General features: G+C 43.7%; 1 protein-coding gene across 4 annotated transcripts in view; it reads right to left on the bottom strand.

Annotated features, from left to right (window-relative positions):
• The window catches only part of RBM19 (RNA binding motif protein 19), a 478789-nt gene that overhangs the window by 431054 nt on the left and 21654 nt on the right, over positions 1–26081 (bottom strand). For all 4 annotated transcript variants that reach the window (XM_032800000.2, XM_075060157.1, XM_032800001.2 and 1 more), the window contains exons 17-21: positions 22303–22442; positions 20462–20522; positions 18129–18208; positions 17594–17649; positions 15608–15724 (exon numbers count right to left, since the gene is read on the bottom strand). In XM_032800000.2, the coding sequence (XP_032655891.1) occupies positions 15608–15724; positions 17594–17649; positions 18129–18208; positions 20462–20522; positions 22303–22442 (454 nt within the window). The remainder of the gene's footprint in view (positions 1–15607; positions 15725–17593; positions 17650–18128; positions 18209–20461; positions 20523–22302; positions 22443–26081) is intronic.

Below are 26081 nucleotides of genomic sequence, written 5' to 3'. Positions count from 1 at the left end.
GATATGGTATTCCTGCAAATCGTCACTGCTCAAAGAGTTAACAATAAGCACAATGCACCTACTCTTACTAGGGTATTATTTGGAGCAACCGTACCTATACTGGGGGTCCAACTTTCACTGTACCCATGAAAATCCAGGTTCAGAGTCAGGGAGATCAACAAGAGATTAAAAAGGAACAGAAGGCAAAAAGCTGCCGGGCTCCATTTCCAAAGAAACTGAGCACTTGCAGCTACAATTCGAGATTTGGGAGCGCAACACTTCTAAAAGAAATATCTGGCCTGGTGAGTCTACATGCAACTCCTCTAAGCTCTCAAAGCTGAGCATTTTACATCACATCTTTACTGCGTAGAACCTCAGACACAAGCTGAATCCCAATGCACTTTACAAAGGGTTTTTTTAAACACAGGATAAAAACAAAAGGGAGAAGACCGTTAAGCAGCATTGGCAAGAGAGGAGAGGCAGATTTGCAGGTGAGGCCAAGGGGATAGCGGAGTGGTCTAAGCTCCAGCTGAAGTCCATAGAGTCACAACCCAGAAAGGGTTTAGCAGTCCTGTCTTCTTCTGAAATAGGTAAATTGAAGTTTCCCAGGAGAGGCTCTTTTCAGACAGTAAAAGGCCAAGGCCATGATCTCTGCTTCGATGGACATGAAGATCTCACGCACTTGAGAATTTTGGACTCAATTTTTCATCTCCTTGACTGTTGTACAGCACGCTACAAGATTGGCTGCTACCCTCTGCCCCAGATGTGGCTCCACCCCCTCAGTGCTGTTAAATATACAGTTAGGATCCCACAGCACTTTCCTTTCAAGATGAAAAAGGTGTTACATAAAACACAAGACAGCATATTAGGAGAGAAGATGAAGACTCAAAGGCAGAGATCCAGCTCCAGATGACGGGAAGGTGAAGGCTCTTGCACCAACAGAGCTGGACTGGGTGAAGGGACAAAAAGGAGGTAAACAGGGGACAGGTCCGTGGAAGATTTTTAGAACGGGAGAGTAATTTATGGACACCGCCTGACTGCACGTCTGCCCCCTGCCATTTCAAGCATCGTCCCAGTCACAGATTGCAATTGCATGTAAAGAAGGTTTTTACCAAAGTCCAACGTGTAACAGCTTCCTCATTCCCTACAGGTAGTGCTGTTTCCTCCCGCCCTTCTCCCGGGCCGTCAGTTTGCAGAGTAGACCTGCCTGCTGCAGTAGACCTCATTTCATCAGGCTTCTGTGCAAGCAGCAGGGTGGAAAATGATCATCAGGAGCCATCATGTGGAGACGTGCCCCTCCCATTTCCAAGATCCAGCCTCCCTCCCCCAGAACCCAGGCAGCCTGAACATGCTGGGCCGGTGCTGTAGCAGAGAGGCTACCAATGATCTTTCCAAATACCAGCAGTTCTGAAGTGAGAGTGCACTCTTTTCCCATCCCACCGCAGCTCCCGCCTTCCCAGATACTGATGAGCAAGACAGCGCAGTCCTGCGTGACAGCGTGAAATTAATATGATTTTGGGGAAAGTTGGCAATGAATAATGAGCATCTGAAATACCTTGGTTCCACCCGTTGCTTCCACTTTAACCCCTCTGATGCTAGCATGCCACTCTGGCACAAACATAGCATGTATATGGGCTTTAGGTGCTAACAGTGGCAATTCTGCAGGGAAGCAGCTCTGAAGATGCAGTTGGCTCCATGCAAGCAATTGTATTGCAGAGTAAGTTTTTTCAAAGGCCAGATTATGCTAGAAGCACCTGGGCCTGGTATGGGGAGGTGCTCTGATTGCACCCTGGGCTTTGGTATACAGAAGTCCCTGAACTGACCTCTCCTTCCAGCCTAGGGCTACATCTTCACTACCCACCCTATCGGCGGGTACCAATCGATTGCTCGGGGATCGATATATCACGTCTCATCTAGACGCGATATATCGATCCCCGAACACGCTTATATCGATTCCGGAACTCCACCAATCTGAACGGAGTTGCGGAATCAACAAGGGGAGCTGCGGACACCGATCCCGCGCCATGAGGACGGTAAGTAATTCGATCTTAGATACTTCGACTTCAGCTACGTGAATAACGTAGCTGAAGTTGCGTATCTAAGATCAATTGTCCCCCGTAGTGTAGACCAGCCCTAAGTGGTGGACCTCAGATGAATCACACGACGGAATCCCCACAAGAGGGAGCTAGAAACAAGGAGCCATTTGCCCCTTCTTCCAACTCCCCAGTCAAGTCAGAAAATGCAGCTGCTAGACTGTTCAGAATAAAGGGTTCGATCATTGCCTCATATCATAAAGCATAGCAGAAAAGACCTCAGAGCTGGAACACAAGGATGAAGCAATTGTGCAAAACTCAAGAAGGGCCCCAACCCAGGGGGAGTGAAGAGGATATTCTGTGCCCAGATACCATTAGCTAGCAGACTAGTCTGTGGGAGCTTTCGTGATCAAGGCTACTAAACAGAAAAGGAGGCCACTGAAATCTGACAAAGTGAGTGGGATCAACTATGAGGAGGAAGAGCTTTCATCCTAAAACACACCCCGCTATTATCTAGAGCTTTTCATCGGTAGATCTCAAAGCACTTTACAAAAGAGGTCGGTATCTTTATTCCCATTTTACAGAGGGGGAAACTGAGGCAAAAAGAGGGGAGGGGCCTTGCCCAAAGTCACCCAGCAGGCCAGCGGCACAGCCAGGAATAGGTGTCTCAAGACCTAGTGCAATTCTCTATCCACTAGACCACCCTGTCTCACTCTTTCCTCTAAGCAGCATATTTGTGCGGTTCCACCGGCAGGCACTGCCTGTTGCATACTCTTATCCACCCCCTTTTATCTTCCTTGCTTATAAATGGGAGCAGTTGGTGAATTGCCATCTGACGTCCAGAGAGCCAGCCCTAAGAGGCTACCACAGAACCAGCTTAACTTTTCCAGCCAAAGACAGAAATGGATGCTGCAGCTTCCTTTTGGTTCACAACTTCCAGTCTGGTCAGGTGACCCCTAATCTCAGCACTCTCAACAAGGTCTCTCCTCATGCAAGAGTCAGGCTGGCTTCTAATTTCATCCATGCGACATAAGGATGGGTCTCAATTCCATCTGACTTGTCTTTTTCACCGTGAGGGCTTTGAGCAGGAGGTGGGGCAGCGTTTCTGCTGCTGCCGATTCCCCCTCACACCAAATCAAACACTGAACATTCCAACTGCTCTTCCTGGTTTTTCGAGGGCTCCATTCCTCAAACCATTCTCGTAAGAGGCAAAAAATAAGTAAAAGCTATGTGTCTGTTCACTTGCAAGGCTGAGGTTCCTGGGAGGAAAGGACAACTTACAAGCGGTTTATAAAACTGTACTGTCTCTTTTCACAAGCACGGAGAGGGAAGACTTGCTAAAAGATCTGAATTTTAAAATCCACTGGACTAAAAGGAACACCAATAACGTCAGTCCAATGATGAAGCTTGTTAAAACAATGCGAAGTATGGATTTTGCAAGTGTCAACATGAATGGAAAGCATTTGGGTGTCTTAAACAGAATGTGATGTTGTTTAAGACATTCCCATGAAGGGAGGAAGACTGAAAAATAAAATACACTATGTACTACTAAAAAAAAAAAAAAAAAGAGTGAAATTGACCTGTCTAGCTTCATGGTGAAAGTGCAAAATATTAAAGTGTTTTTCATTCTCAACATTTCAAGAAATCTAAAAATAGAAATGGATTTTTTTTTTAATGCTTCTTTTCAATCTTGATTGTTCCTTGAATTACAAACTTAGGGCTGGTCTACACTAGGGGAGGGGATCAAGCTAAGATATTCACGTAGCTGAAGTTGCGTAACATAGCTCAAGTCGAAGTATCTTAGATCGATTTACCTACCGTCCTCACAGCGCGGGATCGATGTTCACGGCTCCCCGTCGACTCCGCTACTGCCGTTCGCGTTGGTGGAGTTCCGGAGTCGACGGGAGCGCGTTCGGGGATCGATATATCGCATCTAGATGAGACGCAATATATCAATCCCCGAGAAATCGATTGCTACTTGCCGATACGGCAGGTAGTGAAGACGTAGCCTTAGAGGCAATCAGCTTTAGATGTCAAGCAACTACAATTTCTATATAGCAGCGTCTAAAAACCCTTATGGTCAACTTGAAAGCCAGATTAATAGTCAAGCATGCACTTTGGAAACACGCAAGCTTTGCCTCTGCCTGATGACAAACATATTATTTTTAACAGGTCAGACAAAAGACCACCACCTTGTAATGTGAATAGCACTGAATGGGTATCCAAAGGAGATGCTGGACTAGATTACTGGGGCTCAGCAAGTTGCTTCCTATGAAGAAGAAACTTAAAAAGCATCCATTCACGCACACACGAACCTTAGAGTCACCAATCAGAACAGATACGGTGCGGGACTGGTGGTGGTGGGGAGATTCCCAGAGGGTAACCTGTTTGAACATGGCATTTCAAACAAAAAAAACAGAAAAGCACTGATGTAAAACAAGGAATGGGGTGTAGGAAACTAATTAAGCCCGGTCACTAGGTTCAGCTTAGTGCATCAGTGAGAGCCACCTCAGCAAAAATCATGAGGGACCCTGAAATTCTTAGTTTGCATTAGACCAGGGGTAGGCAACCTATGGCATGGGTGCTGAAGGTGGCACACGAGCTGATTTTCAGTGGCACTCAGACTGCCTGGGTCTGGCCACCAGTCTGGGGGGCTCTGCATTTTAATTTAATTTTAAATGAAGCGTCTTAAACATTTTAAAAGCCTTATTTACTTTACATACAACAGCAGTTTAGTTATATATTACAGACTTATAGAAAGAGACCTTCCAAAAACATTAAAATGTATTACTGGCATGCGAAACCTCAAATTAGAGTGAATAAATGAAGATTCGGCACACCACTTCTGAAAGGTTGCCAATCCCTGCACTAGACGATCTGCCGGAGTAAAAACAGGCAGTTGAAAATGGCTCAGCAGAGAGGTTTAGGGGAGCAATGAGGAGGCTCATGATCTGGATTGTTAGCAACACACTAAAACCAACTACTGTGATTGATATTCAGCCCTCAGAAAGGAAAGATACACTGAAGTAACGCTGTCAAGGCAGCATTAAAAAAATTCTTCTGTTAAGCACTTTTCAGTTTCAATTTTTAAAAAGAACGCTGAAAACCCATTTAATCGATTCCTACATGGCTCATCTTGGACAGTGAAACTAGACTGGTCAGTTTCATTTGCGGGTTCTCATGCACTAGTCCAATACTGCTGTTAGGGTTTCCAGCACTGCAAGAGCAGACCTCAAGAAGGAAGAAAATCTTCATTAAAAAAAAAAAAAAACAAAAAAAAAACACTTTTATAATGTGGTGACAGACACAGATGTGCACAATCCCTGCATTTGCATCTGAAAGTAGGTACTAGTATCTCTTGAATCTGCATCTGCAATTTGATTTCAATAAAAGTAGTTTAATGGAAAGCACAATTTCCTATCGTCAGAGGTAACCTGGTGTTTTGAAGATGGTGTGTGGAACTATTAGTAAATCCTCTGGGTTAGACCTTGTTATAAGCATGCACCAGGGGTAGACTGTTAAGGTTCTGACAACAGCAACACAAACACAGCAAGTTACAAGACTGTTCTATTATTCTTTAGATTGCAATAGCCTCAATAGGCCTCAATCAGGGATGGACACCCTAATGTGCTAGGCACTGTACAAACATAAGATATTCCCTGCTTCACCAACTAGCGCAGATTCGGTGTCCCTGAAATGTGCAAAAGCCTTGGATATGCACAAGGGCTGAGTGCTGTCTACACTACAGAATGGAACCAGATATGACCACAACTGTAGCGTACACAGGCCCGAAGAACGGAGGCTAAAACCAGTGCTTAATCTTTAGTCATTTCCATCAGGGAGCAAAACAAACAGGGATAAAAGAAAAGATTTAAAAACAAAAAGGGACAAAGATCACACAGAGGTACAACAGGTGAGGCCACTGCAGCCCAACCCACACACTGTTAACGAATGCCTCTTCCCACCTGTTGTGAAAGCTGCCATTCACTCTCCTAGCAGGAGGCTCACACCTACAGGAAGGAACAGTTCCCAGAGATGCTCTGGAGGAGGGGGAAGTGCAGCCGAGCAGAGAAACTTCATCCCTTTAGGATTGTGAGGCAATGTGGAAAGACACCTACAGTGCAGAGGCTCTTAGTCTGGGAGGGTGAGGGCAAGTAGCTGGGACAAAGGCACTGATGAAAAAGCATCAAGGAATTGTTTTTTTAAAAGCACTTCCTATCAGTATTCCCCAGCCCGCCCCCCACAAACCCCACCTACTCATGGAAGGGCTAGAAGTGCAATATTTCCAAGATAAAATTCCGGTTTAAATTCTACATTCCAATTCTTCAACTTGTGGAACTGCAGAGCACACAAGGGTTGGTCATAGTAGCAACACTGTTTGTTCAGACCTGAGGATCCCAAATGACAGATACAGGATCCTAAATAGGAAGCTAAAATCTAGAATTAAACACTAAAGGGTAAATCCTCAGTTGGCATAAAGTGAAACTACTCTGAGTTATGCCAGTTTAGGATCTGGCCCTAAATGGTACATCAAAGATTGTTTTAATTCACCTATAATAAATGTCCAAGTATAGGTGTGATGAAGTGGGACTGTTAATGTTTCCTCTGAATAGTGTAAGGGTGTCTCAGTTTCCCCTATGCATTTCTTAAGTCTCTTCTGGTGGAATAAGGGGGTGTAATTGTTGCAGAGCAAAGGGTCAGTGTAAATAAACGGCTGAAACTCTGTCTCCTGGCAACTAATGGCCAGGGCCCTTCCCCCCTGCAAGGTGATAGCTAAAGGTGTTGGAGAACAAAGGAATTAGGTGACCTCCTGGCCCAGGGAAAGGAATAAAGCAAAGGAGGAGGGGCTGGAGAGTCAGTTTGGAGCTTGCTGGGGATGTGGAGTGAAGTGCAGACGAGGGTGTCTGGCTCACTACCCCCTAAAATGGACCCGGCTGAGGAGTCCTGTTCTCTGTACTTACAAGCTCTGTTTTAGACTGTGTTCCTGTCATATAATAAACCTCTGTTTTACTGGCTGGCTAAGAGTCACGTCTGTCTGTGAAGTGGGGGTGCAGGACCTGGTGGCTTCCCCAGGACCCAGCCTGAGCGGACTCGCTGTGGAAAGCACACAGAGGGGCAGAGGATGCTGAATGCTCCAAGGTCAGATCCAGGAAGGTGAAGCAGTGTGATCTTCTTGCCCTGAAGACAGTCTGCTCACAGTAAGGAGACTTCACCAGAGTCCTGACTGGCTTCAATGGGGAGCAGTTCCAGAGCATCACCCGGGGACTCTGTGACAATAGGATCTGCACATTGTATTTCGCTGCCGCCTTTGAAACTGGGCCTCCAGAATAGAGGCCTTCCACTACTGAATGTACAGACTGAGCAACAGAAACCTACACAAAAGATTACGCACACATGAATTCATGTGTAGTGTAGACACACACCATACGCATGCATCTCAGATGTATTTTAGTCTAGCTCTACCATCTACAGATAGACCCAATGAAATCAGCTCTGCAGACAGTTAAGTAGACGATAGGATCCTCCTGCACCAAATCTTATCAGTTCTTCCTTAGCATCTTTAAAACCCATCCTTACCTCTTCATACGTATTCCTAAAATCCATGCGTCCATGTCTTGGTCCTCACTTGCCTTGATTACTGCAATCTCCTCCCTTCTTTGCTTCTCACCTTGCTCCTGGTCCCCTCCATCTTATGAGCACTGCCGTTTGGCCTACATGACTCCATCTCAAATCCTCTCATCGGCTTCCTCTCCTCTTCCTGAGGAAGTTCAAGCACCTGATTCACCTTCATAATCCTGCACAAACCCTACTGCTCATGCCCCTCTTGCACCAACCAACCCTTCCTCCCCAACGACCCTTTTGTCTTCTGTGGTTGGCCCACTCTGGTCCTCATGCTTACAGACCCTGCTTTACAAAGAACCACTGTTTCCTTTTTTCTTCAACCACCTTCTAACCCACTGACAAAAATATGGGTGGGAAAGAGAATTTCAGCTCCACTTCAAAATTAGACATTTGCCTGGTTATCAGGCATATCATCTGGACTGCATTATCCATGTGCCTTCTCTAAGTAGGCACAGCACCTAGCTGCTCTCAGATAAACCAATGCCCACATTAATCATGCATCCTTCCCACTCTAGCACAAGCAGGTCATTCCAGCTAGTTTCAGCACTGTGATCGTTATAGGAAATACACCAACAAGACTGGGATAGTAACATTATCCACTTCGTAAGAGGCCGACATTCAGATGAGCATTCAGTATATGGGTCTCTTTGGAAAATCCAAGAGGCAAATCTGTTGCATATTCAACCACCTAATTATTTCCTTCCTCAGTCTGAACATGCTCTAACAAAAAAGTAAGACAATTTTATAGCTTTCAGCACCAGGAGAAACAGCAACATCTTTACATTTTAATTTACTCCCTGGGCAGTGCAATGTTCCCCAAGAGACAAAGGGTACTTGTGTGTCTTCGTACACAAATATGATTATTCAAATAATTCTAGCCAAAAGCTGATATTAAATATAGATCTAATGACAAGTGGCAGAAGCATTTGGTCATTCCAGGATTACCAAGTTTTCCTGTGCTCTTTCTGCTCATGCATATTAATTTTTTTGCATTGGTACACTGCTAACCCTGACCTGCTGCACCAATGCAGTTTCACTGAAACCTAAACATCTCATGGTGACATGTCAAATTCAACAAAGTTTTTGATAGGGGAAATGTCTAAACAATTTGTTTAGACTTTCATTTCAACAAAGTAAAAGTGTTTCATTGTGATTACTTGATTCAGTTTGTTTCAAATTTTATATTAAAATATTTTATTATATGTATATATTGCATACGCTTACTATGTTAACATAATATAAAAGCTAAACAATATGAATCAAAACATTTTGACATTACCAAAGTATTTTGATAGTCCTAAATTGAAGTGTCCTGAAATTTTCATTTTATGGGAAATTTCAAAATTTCAGCTTTTCAGTCAGACTCAGAATAAAGTATTTCAGAACTTCTCCATAGAATGGAAATTCCAGTTCCCAACCAGCGCTAATTATGGCTCTTCGGTGTCACAGACACCAAGTCTTTGACAAAACCGACAAAGAGTCCTGCGGCACCGTATAGACTAACGGATGTATTGGAGCATGAGCTTTCGTGGGTGAATACAGTCTTTGACAAAATTTATTAATATTTTACTGTCCTGAACAAATCTGAAAAAGCAGTCTGGGCCTTAGGTGAAATTGAGGGCCTGGTCTACATTAGAAAATTAAAGTCAGCTTAATTATATCGCTAAGAGGTATAAAAAATCCACACCTGAGTGGCGTAGTTAAACCAACCTATTTCTCCCTATAGACATTGCTAGGTCGACTGAAAGATTCTTTCATTGACCTAGCTACCATTTCCTGGGGAGGTGGATTAACTACACCAACTGGCGAATCCCTCCCAGCAGCTTAGGTGGCATCTACAATGAAGTACTACAGGGGCGCTGCTACACCAGTGCAGCTGCACCACTGCAGTGTTTTAAATGTAGACAAGCTGATTATCTGTGTTATCTCCTTCCACTGATTTTGTATTTTAGTTCACTCAGACTTGACACATCCCACAATAATTTTAGTCGGCATTATATTACCGTATGTGCTGATCTGTTTTTGCTTCTGTTTTACAGGGGTCATAAATATAACAAATAGAAAGCATTATATTAGCATTAATAGCAATCCTTTCTGGAAATGCACATATATGTCTGCCTAGTCTTTGTTTCCAGAGGTTGCGTGGAGGATTCTTCTATGGCACAACATTTTGAACTGTTGAAGAGTGAAAATAATTTGATCAGAAAGATTTGTACTGGGTATTAAGCTGCTATAAGGATTTAACAATTCATTTGAAACTAAAAATATTTAAAATAACCACTTTTAAAATTGCAGCCACAGTACAATAATCGGTGTCAGGTGCTTAGCTATCTATGCATTTTTTGTATGTCATATAGCCAAGCATACAGGAGCTGAATGTACCAATTAATACCACCTAGCTCTTATATGGGTAAAACCTCACTGTCCATTAATCGACAATTTTCAATCTCCTGCCTTTGGTTAGTGAAAGTGTCTATGGGTTCAAGTGCAGGAAGATATCTTGGGGAAGGAAAAATTTTCACCAGTCATGTAGCTTCCCTTACTTGGAGAAAGGTGTGAACATGGAGTGTGTCTTGCACTAGGCTTCATTATATCTCAGTGTTCCTTTATAATGAGAAATGAAGAGCTCATTCTGGTAACAACTCTTATTTTCATAGGTCATTCCAAGCTTTGAAGAAATGGATAATGACATAAGAATTACTTTAGAAAGACTCAGTTAAACAAAAATAATAAAAAAATGACCTATTTTATCAACTGAATCCTTCACCCATACTTTTTCTTCTTCCAGAAGCACAGATCCAATTTTCAAATCTTGCCCCTTGTAATATAGTTTTAGATTCATGACCATTTCTACTTCTTCGGTCAGAGGGAACTTCTGTCCTGGCTCCATTGCTCCTCTAAAAGCACTACGTACTGAGTTGTGGTTATTTGGGGTGGGGGGGTTGGTTTTAAAAAAAATAAGCAACAACAAAGCCTTTAAAAAATAAGAAAATAGACAGACTGTTTATTTTTAGTACATTAAACCTGTCCAGTATCATATTCCAATCTTTAATCCCATTAGTTTCTCTAAAACAGAATGTTACTTTCACATAGCACTGTGATATGCTATATCTATTCCTAGGAACCATAACCATGTTCTGGTACTATTTTCAGCTGTGTCCCCGTCCCCCCCAAATAGCTGTAACCTTATTTCTGTTAAGGGTGAGGTCCATACACATTTTGTAACCAGAAAGCCTTACTAAATTTGCATAAATTAGACTCCTACAGGTAGAATATGGAGGTGACCAGATGTACAATAATGTAATCTCCATATAAAGTTATATAACTTCTTGTTTAGACTAGAAGTAAATCTTGAATTTTGGGATTTTCTTGATTTTTTTTTTTTTTTAAACGGACCAAAGGCAAATAATGAGGCTAGTGGGCCACCTGGTTTTCCTCCTCTGCTCATCTGGAAGCATGAGGCAGTGACAGATAGTTCTGATTTTAGAAAAGGGTTTATATTTCTTGCCAAATTTACATGCAAGTTCCCCAAAACCATGCTTTCTCCAGAAAGAGGCCTGAGTACACCCCATCACAAGCTTTTTCCAAAACTGATTTTATGACAGCTCTTATTCCCTTATTCGGTGGAGTGTGCACCATGTGCATTTACAATTCTACGAAGGCAGCCTACAGGGTTCACCCTTCAACACGTCTTATTTGATCTAAAGAAAATGTAAAGGACTTTTTTCCATTTTAGTTGCTCCTATTTTAGGAGGGGAAAAATCTTTGTAACTTCATGTTCAGTGATGTGAGTCTGTACAATAATGCCTTCATTTTTTATGCTCTCTAAGTTGGTGTAGGAAGTGATATGGCTATGAAACAAAGCATTAAGATCAAGACTTCTGACGGGAAGTGGTGATTATGTGGGACCAGCATGACACGTTTTAAAGGAACCTAATTTTCAGAAATTGCTCAGGAGCTGTCCTCTGAAAAATAAGGGCTTTTCACAGGTCTCAAATTAGACACCCAAAATCATTAATCATTTTTGAAAATATCAGCTTAAGAGCTCTCGATATAGTATCAAAGAATTAAAAGGACAGTTATAAATTGATGAACTACATAACTAGCAGCCTCGGCAAAGAGAGCAGACAGACTGAAATACACTCATTATTAGAGACAGTCCCTCCAGGCCAGGATTCAAGTATGGTGACAGATACAGTATGAGGAAAACTTATTCTAGCGTTGTCCATGCTTAGAAAAAGGATTCAGACTCCAGAACTGCCAATCCAGGAGTGTTCACCATCATCAAATGCACATGAAGAAAATGGAGTACCTTCACTTTCCAGCATACTCCCTATGGATTAAAAGCTTATTCCCAGACCTCTGAAACCACAGACATGGCACCTTGAATCCCCTGCAAGCTACAGGTTTGGGAAAGCAATACTAATTTAACACCCATGCATGGATTTTCCGAAAGTGTTTTTCTTCATTCTCCCTCTTCCTATGAAAGTTTTGTTAAAGTGATCCAAAATCCACCACTACCGCGACCAGGGTGCAGGTCTTCAAGATTAGCTTGATTTGGCTAGAGGAGAGCAAACAACACAGGAGTGCAGGAACAAGGCAAGCTTTTATACACATCTTAGATTGCTAATATTGCATCCTCCACAGAGAGGCTATGCACTGTGATGATGGATCTTTGAATCGACAAAACACTAGAGGAGAAAGATGAACAGGGTAAGCTGCAACTCTGAACAATCCATGAACGGAAGACTCCAAAAGTCTGCACCGTTGAAACAAATCAATCATTGTCCATTTCAAACAGCTAGCGTTGCTAACACCTATTCTTGGGTAGATTTAAAAGAGAGAGCTCACGTGACAAAGCTTGAAAGGTGAAGACATTTTTATAGAATAAAAAGGATTTAAACCTTCTGTGTTTCATACCCTGCCCAGACAATAATTCAGAAGTGGAATAAAGGAAGTGGGTTATAGGACGACATCACTTGGGTGGCTGGAAAGTAGCTTTTGAACATGTGAAACAATAGAGAAGAGGCTTGTCCCACAAAGCCTTTAACCTCCACAGGCAGAGCTACCATTGGCCTGCAGTGTCATTGTCTGCGAGCAACAACTGCAGTTCTTCTCTTGTCCTTTATTTCCTGGGAAGACTAAGAGTGCCCCCTGCTGCCTTGCTGAGCGAAATGCCTCTGGTTCCAAAGAATTGTTTTAAAACTAAAAAATTATTATTAAAAAGAAACCCAACAAAGGATCTAAATCTATGGCCAAGGCGTACAATTTTAAACAAAGCCCCAAAAGAATGCCTGGCATTTAATTATGTTCAATGTGTGCAAATTTTTAGTCCTTCTGAAAAATAAGCAGAGACATTATTAAATCAGCTCAGTTCTCTCAATGCTGCCTTTTGCTCTGAAGATAAATAATGTGTTCCTAAATATATTGTGTAACTAAGTGAAACTGACATTTTGGTGGAACACTGCTTCCTGATTAATATGCATTGTTCTTAACACGCTTTTGATAATGGGCTACAGAAGCCTCATGTTCCTTAAAACAGACACTATCAAACTGCTCCCATACCCCAGTCTTCTCAACCATGCATGGTTTTCCAACGTCCTTTTAATAATGTGAAACAAAACATCTCTCTGTACTGATCTTTTATCTTTTGGACAAGTACAGATTCCTCGTCGCCCTGAATATATTACAGAGCCAAAAGCCAACCTGGCTCTGTTTATTATTTGGTCTGGTGGCCAGTAAACTGCGGATATCAGCTGAGCACTGGCAATTTGACGCATCAAGTTGGTTGATCTACAATTGGCAGGAAGAGTTAAGTTTGGGACTTGAAGGGTCTCGTATGACTAGAAATCCGGGGGCAATTTTCCTCCCCATCCTAAGTAGTTTGAATAGTGTTAAGATCCAAATTTGGGTCCAGACCATTTCCACAGACTCTATCACTATACAGTCAAAGTACAAGCATACACGATATAAGAGCCTTTAAACAGACAAAGACTTCTGGCTAGAAGAGCCTTCACTATTCTAGATAGGTTCTTTTACTGTGCTCGTCACCACAGCATCTGAGCAGCTTCCTGTCACAAACAATGTGACTAACATACTTCTAACACATGGTTACCTCAGCCTAGTTCCAATTAAATAGATACAATATCCCTAGCCCGCCCCCACCCCGTGCACAGAAGAATTGTCCAACAAGCAGTGAAGACACAGGATCACACTTTCCTTCAGCAGAGGCCTAAGTATTTTGTCTCTTATGCCATGGCAACACTTCTACAACATTTCATGCTAATACAGTATTTAGAAACCCATGAATAAAAGATCTCGAGGGGCCTCTGGTTTTGCTCACCCTCAACATGTCATTGCAGGATTGTTCCCTACAGTGTTCTTCAGGGCACAATATTGGTTTTCTTTGAGTGGGTTAAGCAACTGGATTGCCCCCCAAGTCCCTTGGGGAACGAACCTACAATCTAACAGAGTTCATTGTTAGGAAAGTTAAAACACATTCAACCTAACCCCAAAAGGCCTGAAGAAGTCCTCTCTATACCCTTTCCAAACACTGACATGGTGAACTCACACCCTAAAAGACTTTGTTCTTATATAGCTATTTGCATCAATATACCTCAAGGCGGGTCAGCCTCATTATTCTCCAAGACACAGAGGGGAAGTGACCTGCCCACAGTCTCCCTGCAGGTCAGGGCAGAGCTGAAAACAGAACCTAGGGGGTCACACTGGATGATCTGATATTCCCTTGTGTCCGTAAACTCTATGACTCCCCCAGTTCACTCTAATATCCAAGCAGCAGCACAATCAGATGAGGTTGGTTGGGGTAGGAAATGTGCCTTATTCGATATTATGCAAAGAATCCCAGATTTGTGATGGTTTATCAATGCTTAAAAAGCCAACACCCAAATGAGTAACGTTGTCGATGCTGTCAGTGAACATGCATCTACAAGTATCACTTTAACAAATGCAAAGTCACCCCCCATTTTCCTTTGCAGCAGGTGGGACTCCCTGAAGTTTTAAAGCACTCCATGCTTAGCTACCAGTGTCATCCCACGTAGTTTTCAATATGGAGGATTCTTGCCGAAATAAGTCCATTACAGAACAAGTGTTCTCACAAAAATAATTCCTATTTGTTTCATCTATGCCAACCTTGGGGCAACCCTTACCCTGTACAAAGTACTTTATATGCACAAACCATTTTATATGAGGTTAATTGTTGCTAGAGAACCAAGCTTTAGGAGCTCCTTAAAGGGTGTGCACAAACCCTGGTGCCACGTGGACAGGACCGGTGAGAAATTTGGTTAGTTGTATGTAAAACAATCCTATCTGCTGTCTGGCCAATTCATTGGTGCTCATCACACCTCGCTTTCTTGGGAAAGCCACAGAACACATTCTGGACAAGGAGAGATTTGAGGCCAGATTCTCCGTTATGATCTGAACCCTTTGCACTGCTTAAGAGGTGCAAAGGAGCCAGATTCTGTCTGTTACCCACCAGCTGAGAACTGCCCCAGTCAAGAAGAGCTGGGGTAAGAACTCAGCTCCTGCATCAACTGTACCAAAGCAGCACAGGGAACATGTCAGAAGAGATAGGGATGTATTGGGGCATCTCAGTGTGGATCCTTAGTCCCTAGAGGACCAGACACTGCTGGTGTACATTAGTGCAGCCCCAGGTTGCTCTAATTCAGGCAGAGGCTAGTGCAGTTTGGCCCTCAGGATGAAGACACTATGACCTGCTCGCTGATACACCTCCCCTTCCCTCCCTTCATGCTCCTGCTCCAAGTGGAGCTCAGACACAGGAGTAATCTGCTTATTTCATGTCATGTGTCCATATTTGCATTACATACAAGTCTCACTTACCCCGTAAGTTCCGTACTATTTATGATCAGACAGCAAGGTCATCTACCAAAAGCAGCCGCCAATGCCCCAGAGAGTAACTACCCACTGAGCAGATGAGCAGCAGCAGATTCCTTTACCTGAACAGCTCTCTGATTTCCCTCACGGTTGCCTGGAATGGGATATTTCGGACCAAAATCTTGGAGCTCTTTTGCTTCTTGAGCGTCTGTTTTTTGCGGGATGGTGTCACAGTGGGCCTGGTAAATCAACGGAGACATGATAAGTTGCACTGTAGAGCAACACAACACAGACCTCTCTCTTTCTGGTTCCTTCCAGCTTACGAATCTAGACATTCTGGAGTCCAGTTTCCTGATCGATACGCTCAATGGCTTCCTATTTGAATCAATGGACACTTCATAGACCAGGTGGGAGAACAGAACAGTCTGATTAGTTATACTTGGAATATATAAAAATCTCCCTCATAATTTTAAAAAGGTCGCAGTCTTCCTATGTGTTTGTGCATTATCTTGCAGACAGGACCTCAAATCCTGACAGGGGCGCTACTTCAAGACAAGTAAATAAAGCACTACCTAGGGATGACCATTCTGGAACAGACCAATCCTTCCGTTGGTTTGCTGACCTGCTCTGGTACAACAGGGAGAAGTGTGCAACACTGGCTAAATTAGTGTAAGTGAAGCACAGCTTGTGCCTTTAGTTTTACTTTTAACTGTTCTCTGAAAGGCTGTAAATAGCAGGAACAGGTCATGCTACTGTGTAAAGCCATCAGGTTTGATTCCAAGACATGGATTCTGGCTGTCCAAGCCAGCAGAAGGTGGAAGCAATTCTTGGGCCTCAATGTACAGAGCGGTGCATTACCCCACAGCAGCCGAAGAGCTGTACTGATGGGCCTTTAAGGGAAGTCCCATGCAGCTCCCCTTGGTCTAACAAAGATGACTTCAGCATGAGGGAAGAGGCACAGAACAATATCATCTACAGAACAGATGAAGATGACAATGGAAAGATGCTTTTCTTTAAGGAGCTGGGAGGAGAATAGCAAATTAACCCAAGGAGACCCTTGAGATAACTTTTCCAGTATAGTTCACCTTAGATCTAGCCTCTCTCACTTAAGCAATGAAATTATTTAGTGTTGCTTAGTGTTCTTCTGATTCCCAGAAGCTCAGTGCTTCCTTTATTTTTTACTTAGTCTAATAAAAACAGATCGCCACCTCAAATTTCATTTATTGCTATCCACTTGTTGGCCAAAAATACCCCATATTAATAGGTATTATGCACACAGTATTAATATAATATACATCGGTGATGGGAAATTATCTTAACTGAATGTATTATGCTCTTCCCATAATTCTGTTCACCTACGTCACACATCCCACAACACTATGCAAAGCTGAAATTAGCTTTGGCATTAGAAAATAGGAAACTTGTCAAAGCAAGGATGCAGGAATCCTTTGTACCAAGTACACTTTGGGAGTATTTTCAAGGCTCATCAACACTTGGAATGCTGCAATACAACCCAAGATACAGGAAAATATAGGGAGGTACTAAGGACAAAGCTGGCATAAACCAGTGGGTTAAACTTAAACTTCAAGTGATGTGCAAAGCATTCTGGAACTTGTAAAAAGTCATACGATAAATACTACTTGTTGCAATGTGTATCTTTGAAGCACAACTTGTGCGTAACGCGAACGTGCTGTGAGATAAGGATTGCTTCCCAGAGGGAGGGTATGTAGGCTTCCTTTTTATATTGTTCTACTTTGCTTTTAGACAATAAATTTGGCTAAGATTAGTTATTTGGTCTCTAACATTTTTAAGAACGAACAGCGAATGCAGTCAAACAACTGGCTACACCTTTGAGTTAATACACTGGACTGACACTATCACAACTACTATTTTTGATGATCTGATCACCTGAAAGACCCCAGGAAAACCATTTGTTCCACTTTACCGGGTAAATGTGTATTTAAGACTGGCACTATTTACCACCTGAATTACAAAGTGCCACCAGCAACCATATGGTAAAAAGAAAGAGCCATTCTGGGCAATCAAGGGCTGTTGCTGCTTAAGTCTATTTGGTGCAGAGAAGTCAGACAGGAATCAGGCAGACTTACTTGATGGCCCTTTCGGAGATCTTCACGTCCAGCCGATGGCCATCTACTGAGCAACCCTAAAAAAACAAATTACAAAGTCTGCAAAAAGAAAGAGACCTTAAAAACAGAGAAGGAGTTTTACATCTCAGTTCTCCTTCCTCCCACTCTCCTTCACCCAAAGCTCTTCTCTTTCTAAGCACAGCTAATACAGGTGAAGAGTACACAATACAGATGGGGAAGCTGTATGTTCTAGTGGCCAGGGCACTGGCATAGGAGTCAAGACACCTGAGTTAATCCCAACTGTGCCACTGACGTGATGTTGGGCAAGTGACTTCCCCTCCCTGTGCAACTATTTCCACTTCCAGCCTTTGTCTCTAGTTTGTGGGCCTTTTGGCGCAGGGACCATCTCATTAGGGGTACGTTCGGCACTCAGCACAATGGGACTCTGACCTCAGTTGCGGTCTGTAGGTATCTACCAAAAAACAAATATTAGAGGGGTTCTCAATGTCTCATGAGCGACCCACTCCTCCCCTTTGCCTGCATCACCCATGGTTACCTGGAGCTGTCTGAGGGCTTTCTGAGCATGCTCTGGTTTCTTGTACTCCACAAATCCAAAGCCCATAGGAAGCAAAGTGCCTGCCAGAAAGGGAAGGAAAGAGCCCCATAAACGATTTGGCGAAAATCATTCGGTAGTGGCCTGTACATTGGATAGACCCTTGTGACTGGTTAATGACAGACAATGAAAAAGTGAATCAACACTGCTAGAAATGGGGTGAGCTTTGCTGGACTAAACCTGCCCCAAAGGAGCCATGGGGAATTAAAAAACTAACTGATATTGTTTCAGTTCAAGATACAGTCACCCTGGGGATGATGCAAAGAAAGTTGTACAACACCTGTGTATAGTGGAAATCCATTTCATATGCAACTTTTGTGAATGCAACTAAACAAAACACTAACCATCGGTCCTGCAGACATGACAGCTATGCGCATAAAAGGTCAGTGATCATACTGCTTATATACAAATGTGTTCATCCACAGGGTTTTCCTGCACTGCTGCAGTGGTAAACTTTTGGAATGAAATTTTCACCATAATCCAGACACAGGCATTCTCTGGGCATTCCTAACACGCCTGATTCAGACAAAGTTAGCCCTCCTAATAATTTATGCTTCCTTTTAGATGAATGTAAAATCTGGGTCTGGAGTTTGACTGTATTTTTCATCTGAAACCCACCTAAGAGTTCACTCTGGCCATCAAGGAGGAAATACGTTGCACAAGCCAATAAAATCAATTACAAATGGACCCTTAAATTGATCTGTTGTCTAGGTAGATCCCCCGGCAGAAAGGAAGGGCTTTTGGCTAGAGCCCTGGTCTAAGAGTCAGAAGAGAATTGGCTCTGCCACAAAAATCGCATGTATCCATAGGCAGCTCATTTAAAGTGCGTGTGCTCTTTGACCACTTATGAAGTGGAGACAATATGTCCTTTGTCATATTTATAGGGGAAGCTCTTTGGGGTGAGAGGCTGTCTCTGAGTACATTCAGTGCCCACTATACGGAGGCCTGAACTCTCATCCTATATATGTGAATGGAAACTGCTTGTTAAATAATTCCAAACCTGGAGTTCAATTAATTTGGGAAAGGGAACCAACAATTTCATGCTCTCCACTCTCCCACTGGTTAAGGTAAAAACAGTGTCAGCCCTTTAGGGTGGCCCTATTCCCACTTTCCAGGCATAGACTTCTCCCTTTATTTCCAAAGGCCTCAGCAGCTGACAGAATGACTATTCATCCCTTGCTGGTTATCCACATCACTGGGGATGTCAGCAGTACAAGTGCACAGATACAGAAGCAGCTAACTAACTGCTGCTACAGAACCAGGAGCATAGGGCTCATACATATTAGGTCTTCTCCAAACCACTGTGCAAATGTCTTGGCAAGGGAGTGAAGGACTGAGATCTATTTACAAGCCAGAGAACATTATGTGCTGTCTTTCACTTTATCACCTAGGTTGTGCCCTAAATTTCAGTTGTCCCTCTGAGCGCCACAGAAGAGATGCAAACTAGCACAGTCCCTTTATGGTGACTAATCAGTTCGTGGTTTCTACAGCCCTTTAATTATCTCCTTATTCAGCAAAAGTTTTCAACACTCAAGGCCATGCAACGCTTTTAGGAAACAGGCTCATAGGATCACAACTTCAGGGATCCATAAGCAAGGCCCTGAGCAGCAAATACAATGGCAAGTTTCCAAACTTGGATGGCACTATGCTACAGAAGTCCTTCTTCAGTGACAGAAATTGATTGTCCTGGAAGGTAGAGTGAAACTAGACATGGTTCTGTCCTTAAACCAGATCATGTGTGAGAGCATTGGCCTGCTAAACCCAGGATTGTGAGTTCAGTCCTTGAGGGGGCCACTTAAGGATCTGGGGCAAAAATCAGTACTTGATCCTGCTAGTGAAGGCAGTGGGCTGGACTTGATGACCTTTCAAGGTCCCTTCCAGTTCTAGGAGACAGGTATATCTCCAATTGTTGTTATTTTATCATTTTATGAGCAAACATGAGGCTGGGCAGGCAGATGTGCCTGTGAGGTTTCTTTTTAAAACTGACTGAACTCTTCACAAGCCCATGGCATGAAGTAGAGTTTATGACATTTTTACAGAGCCTTAAGCTGACCCACTATGAGTCCCACTTACTTACCTTTGGTGCATGACCTTCCCGGTTTAATCAGAACTTGATTTTTAGTGCTTACGTTTTCAGTCATTTCAACATATGTATTTCTGGGCACATGAAGATTTTTTTTAACATCAGCTATCCAATTGCCCAGAAAGATAAGCGTGGAAGGCATCACCACGACCAACCCAAGCAGAAGGAAATGCACAGCGATTCATAGGAGTACCTGCTTTATCTATCTTCCTTGAGATCGTGCAGCTCTTCAAAGCTCCCACTTTGGAAAACGTCTGCAAAGAATTTTACACTGTCTTTAGTTCTCTTTGTAATTAAAGTGTAACCCTTTGACAACATTCCCTTTTTGTAGCAACTGAAACAGACAAAGCCAACCCACAGAGAGCTGCGCACACTGAACAAGGAAAAGACACACCTCATGCATTCTATTGTGACAGCCTTTATTTAAAACACTCTCTCAGTAATTATCCAATACGCTGCACCATGGCTACGGAAAGCTGCAGTGGTTTAGATCATTGGCACAGAATACCGAAGTACTTAAAAGAATGCTTCCACCCAGACACTGGCTCCTTCAAAGCTGTCTAACAATTGCCAATTCATTACAATATCCTTAGACTATTTCTCTTTCCAGGATCGCATGGGAGGTACCAAAAAAAGTGCCTGTGGCAGCCCAGCTGTGTTATATGTAGGCTTGGAAGGATTCGATTGTTATTGGCAAATGTCAAACGTGGATTTCACCATTTGTACACACACACAAAATATTTCTATCAACGATAATCAAAATTGAAACAGGCAATGAAAAATGCTGCTTGAGAAGTACAGTTTAAGGACTTTTACTTTGTATATTTTGACGTGTGATGTTGATAGTATGTTTTCATGATTAGAAAGCTTTAACTTTTTGAATCTCAATATCTTCTGTAATTAAACAACTGTCTGACACTACTGACGCCCCCCTGATCTAACTCGTATAATTTCCCACAACTGTGACAGTTTAAAACAAAAAAATGCTAGCAATAACCATTGCTATTATCCATCAAAATTACAAAAAATAAAAACTGAATTCTGCCAAGCTTAATGATATGCTGCGCAACCCTAATGTAAATAAATATAAGGTATGGTGAAGGGATTGGACCTAATTAGGTACCGGTGAATCTACAGGAGTTTGTCGTTCCCTTAAACACATCAATTCTACAAATTCAAGGCCTTCAGGTTCATGATATATACAGGAAGGAAACATAGGGCAGTAAAAAGGAGGCTGGATAAGTTTCCTCCAATTTTGACTACTTGTATGGGAGATTATTGAAACATTTGGTGTTTCAATAGTGAGCGAGGCATGAAAGAGAAGGGAAATGGGGCACCTCTACTGGGACACAGGATGGGATAACATGCTGTAGTCTGGAGATGGATTGTTAGAGATGTCTGAGCAATTAAGTTAGCCTTTGAAAAGTGCCTGGGCTGGGGTAAACTTTCCAGGTAGACAGTCTATTCGACTGCCCTCTAACATGACAATTGATGTGAATGAAAAAAACCCAACTGAATGATTCTCTGGGCATTCAAAGTTAGTTACCACCAGCCTCAATTTGGGCAGGATAATATTTTCACAACCAAGCTGGAGAACAGCTCTAGCATGGTCTATAGCTACATCTACTGTCTCCAACCAGCAAAAGGGAGAGTTGTTTAGTGGCTGGGAAAGAAAACAGAAGGAACTTCAGGATACTCATCCTGGCTCCGCCACTGACTTACTGTATGTCCTTAGGAAAGCTACCTCACCTCTCTACTACTTTTTACCCTAGCAAAATGGCTATGAGACCTTCCTCATAAGGGCCAGAGGAGACTCAATGTTTGCAGAGGCTCAGATGGAAGCTTTGTACTGACGAATGCTTTATCGATAGCTTTAAAATACCAAACAGTAGAGTAGCTGAAGGACTTAAGTCCAGGCTGTGCCACAAACTCATTGTTTGACCCTGACCAAGCCACTCAAACCGAGTTGCTTCATCTAAACAGAACATTGCTGGATACATGCAACCCCCAGTCCCACCACCTCTCTCTGTTCACCTCCTTCAGCGTATCTTCTGTGGTGGCAAAGTTGAGGTTTTTGATGAACAGTGTACATCCTGGAACACTCTCCTCCTCCTCCTCCTCCTCTACTGCTATATCTTCTGAGCCCTTTTTAGCTTCCTCAGTTTCATCTCCAGCTGTAAAGCAAGCGAACAAACCATAAACACCATAAAACATAACTAACTCCAGGTAGTTCAGGAGACTGAAGGGATGTATTATATTTTGACCCCACCGTCGGAGCCATCAACACCCAGACTACAATGACTCATCTCTCCAGCTGCATTTAGTAACAGTTTTGTGGGTGAACTTGATGGTCTTGGACACGCAGTCACAGCATGGATAGCTAGCGTAAGCCACGTATTGTTCTTCCAACACCCTTGAATTCTGACCTACGCCATCCTACTTCCCAGGAGACCAGACACTATGGTCACAATCCTAGGTAGATACTTGCTCCAACCCTGGGCTCTTGCACAGCTCTACAAGTATCCCTCAACCATGGCCTGAAATACCCACTGTTAGTTTATTTTACATGATCTATAGACCTCTCTCAGCTGAACTGAAATACAGATCGTAGCATTTGGGAATCAACACACAATTGTACAGCTCTTCTGAAATACCACAATTAATGACAACTCTGCTGTAGCGTTCCCTGGCACTCACCATACTACAGAGTAGAACCTGGGAACCGCTGTCACTAACACAACTGCATCACCTCAGCTACAGTTCAGTGCACCACAGAGGAGCCTCCAGCACAGAGAGACAACAGCATCCCCTCTGCACAACATCCTGGAATCAACAGGGTAGCAAATGCTGGGTCTCATTTTTTAATAGTTTATGGGCCAATCTTCAGTCACGTTCGCTGTGCCAACACATCCCCTTGGTAAACAGCTTCTGCTCCATTCCATTTTGTTGAGGGCTGTAACCAGGTTTTAAAGAATGCGTACGTGAAAGGGATCTTCACAGGTTTTTGTCTGTACTTGTTCGACTCGCTCACCACAGCAAGTGCCACAAAGACTCCCTCAGCCTTGTTCCACTTTCAAAAAACAAACCGAATGTATTAAACTTCTAATTAATCTTCAAGAGCTCTGGCATGAAATGGTCCTTTTATGCTTTAATGGAAATGGCAACAATGACAACGTTGTCCTTTTAACATCAGTGGAATATGCAGCTGTCCTATCTCTGCCTCAAAGAGAAAAGAAAAAGGAAAGGAAAGGGGAAAAGAACTTTACATTTTTCTGAGGAAGGCCCTTTCACACCCATTGTTCAGTAACAGAGGAAGTTGGAGAGGCTGTCCAGAAAGGAGGTGGAGAGGAGTGAGAAAGGGAAAGGCAGGCTCAGGAGAGATGCACAATGCAGAGCATGTGCCTAATATCAGAATCTAAACTGGAGATTTGCCTTGCGCCCCAAACTTCCCAGAAAATGATGTACATGCAGAGTGGGGAACTCCAACATCTCCAGCCGCCACCTTCTCCCATCTCCATTCCAAAAGCTGATGTTAGTGAACAACCCATGGTTGGCTTCCGGCTTTATCAGCAACTCAAACCCACATGCTGTCCTCCTTCCCACTCGGCACAAAGGCAAGGTAGAAGAGTGACTGAAACACACCCACCCAGAGAGGTAGATATTGCCAACACAGCCAGGCTCCTGGGCTCCCTTCTCTGCAGAAAAGCTGGAGTGCAAAACCAAAGGCAGCTCCAGAAACAGAGAGCCGTGAAGCAGTCGTACAGCTATCATTACACCCCCAATCTCTCTAAATGCTCACCACTAGCCCTCCACTACCATCATATCTGAGTACCAAACGTGGTGCTTTGCCTAAGTACCCAGCCTAATTCCTTATTCTTTGGCTTCAGTGCCTACCCTGGGCATCTCCACTGCCGACTGCAATTCCCCTCTCACCCCAGCATGGCATGCACCAGCACTGGGCACCAACAGCTCTCTCCAGGCCTCACTCCATATGCACAAGTTGCCAAACCACATCAACTCAGTGATCAGCATAAGATGCTTCAGAGGAAGGTACAAGATCCTTGTAGAAATTTGGGCCTCATCCAAAGCACACTGAAATTAACAGGGATCTTGATACTGACTGCAGGGGGCTTTGGGTCAGCCTTATCTCGCCCTACAATTCATGGGAGGTGGTTGGAGTTTTTATTGTCTCCAAGAGGAGCAGGATCTGATTTATTCCACTAGAAAGGTGCCGGAAGGCGTACATGGTGCCACAGACGTTTGCCTAGCTTGGCCTTCCTACTGCATCGCCCCTTTGTACCGAGCCCTCCCAAAACTGCTGGTCATCTGCTAACCTGCTGAATAGGAATGTTCTGCTGAGACAACAGGACTATGAGCTGGGTTGGTTCTAGAGTGTACCCAGATCCCTGCTTTGGTTAAAGAACTGCTCAGAACCAGACAAGTCAGGGCAATAAGTGATCAACTGTAAATTTCTTCTGCCCTGGAAAAAAAAAAAAGTTGGTTTTTTTTTGGGCCAAGCACTTTCAACCTTAATTGCAAGAGAAACTTTTAGTAATTGCTGGAAATCTGCAAACTTGAGCAGAAAATTCATTGGTTTTGAAGACAAATGGGTTGGAAGAGAGGAAAGATTTAGGGTGGGGGGAAAGGTGCCTCCATCTGCGGTTAGCACAACAGTCACACACAGCCACAAGGGGCTCTGCTGTAATCAGACTAAGGAATTTACTGCTGCCTTCCTTCCACACCTTCCCCTAGGCGTACAGTGCCAGAGGCTGACAGCAAAGACCTTTATCAAACTGAAGCAGCTTTCCTGGAGCTCCTGTGCTTAAAGCCCTTTATCTGGAGGTGAGGGTCTCGGTTATAGGGAGATAAAGCAGCTGCCTCTATCTTTGTCCCTCCCCCAGGACCTGGAAGGGGAAAAGCTTTTCATCAGCTCCCTCCACCTCCCTGATGGTCTTGAAAAGGCTTCCAGGGAAAACCATAAATACAAATAATAAACCCTCAGCTATCCAACCTCCTTCCATACTGATTTTAAAAGTGTTTAAGGCCCCAAATATGCAAGAGCAATACTAAAAGCCCCAGGGATGGCGAGGGGAAAGACATAAAAAAGGTCACGTCCTTACCATAAGAGCAGTGGGAATTCACCCACACAAGGCGTGCAGTGGGGCTTGAAATTAACACAGGCAAGCACACAAATGCATACGCTGCTCCACGACCTGCCAGCCAGGCGATCAGCTGGTCTGGTGCTACCTTCATTGTTCAATCAGAGCTGGGATCCTCAGGCCTGGCCCTTCAATTAGGCTCTTTAGACCCTTAGAGGAGGGCACCATGTAACACATGCAGACAACAGGCATGTGCTCAGCTGTGTCGATCCCCTCTCTCTGATGGGGAAATTCTGTTAATAACTGGCTGTGTTATAAAGTTTGGGGGAGGGGTCGATCTGCTTTCATGTCATACAGTCTATACTAGTGCTTCTCAAAGCCGGGCCGCCGCTTGTTCAGGGAAAGCCCCTGGTGGGCCGGGCCGGTTTGTTTACCTGCCACATCCGCAGGTTCGGCCGATCGCGGCTCCCACTGGCCATGGTTCGCAGCTCCGGGCCAATGGGGGCAGCAGGAAGCGCGGCCAGCACATCCTCGGCCCGCGCTGCTTCCAGCAGCCCCCATTGGCCTGGAGCGGTGAACTGGGCCAGTAGCAATCGGCTGAACCTGCGGATGCAGTAGGTAAACAAACCAGCCCGGCCCACCAGGGGCTTTCCCTGAACAAGCAGCGGCCAACTTTGAGACGAACTGCTCTATACTAAAACAACAAGGAGTCCG

Source organism: Chelonoidis abingdonii, chromosome 22 (assembly GCF_003597395.2).
Source record: "Chelonoidis abingdonii isolate Lonesome George chromosome 22, CheloAbing_2.0, whole genome shotgun sequence".
Lineage (NCBI taxonomy): Eukaryota > Metazoa > Chordata > Testudines > Testudinidae > Chelonoidis > Chelonoidis abingdonii.
Note: the sequence above shows the minus strand (reverse complement) of the source record. Positions and strands in the feature narration are given on the sequence as shown.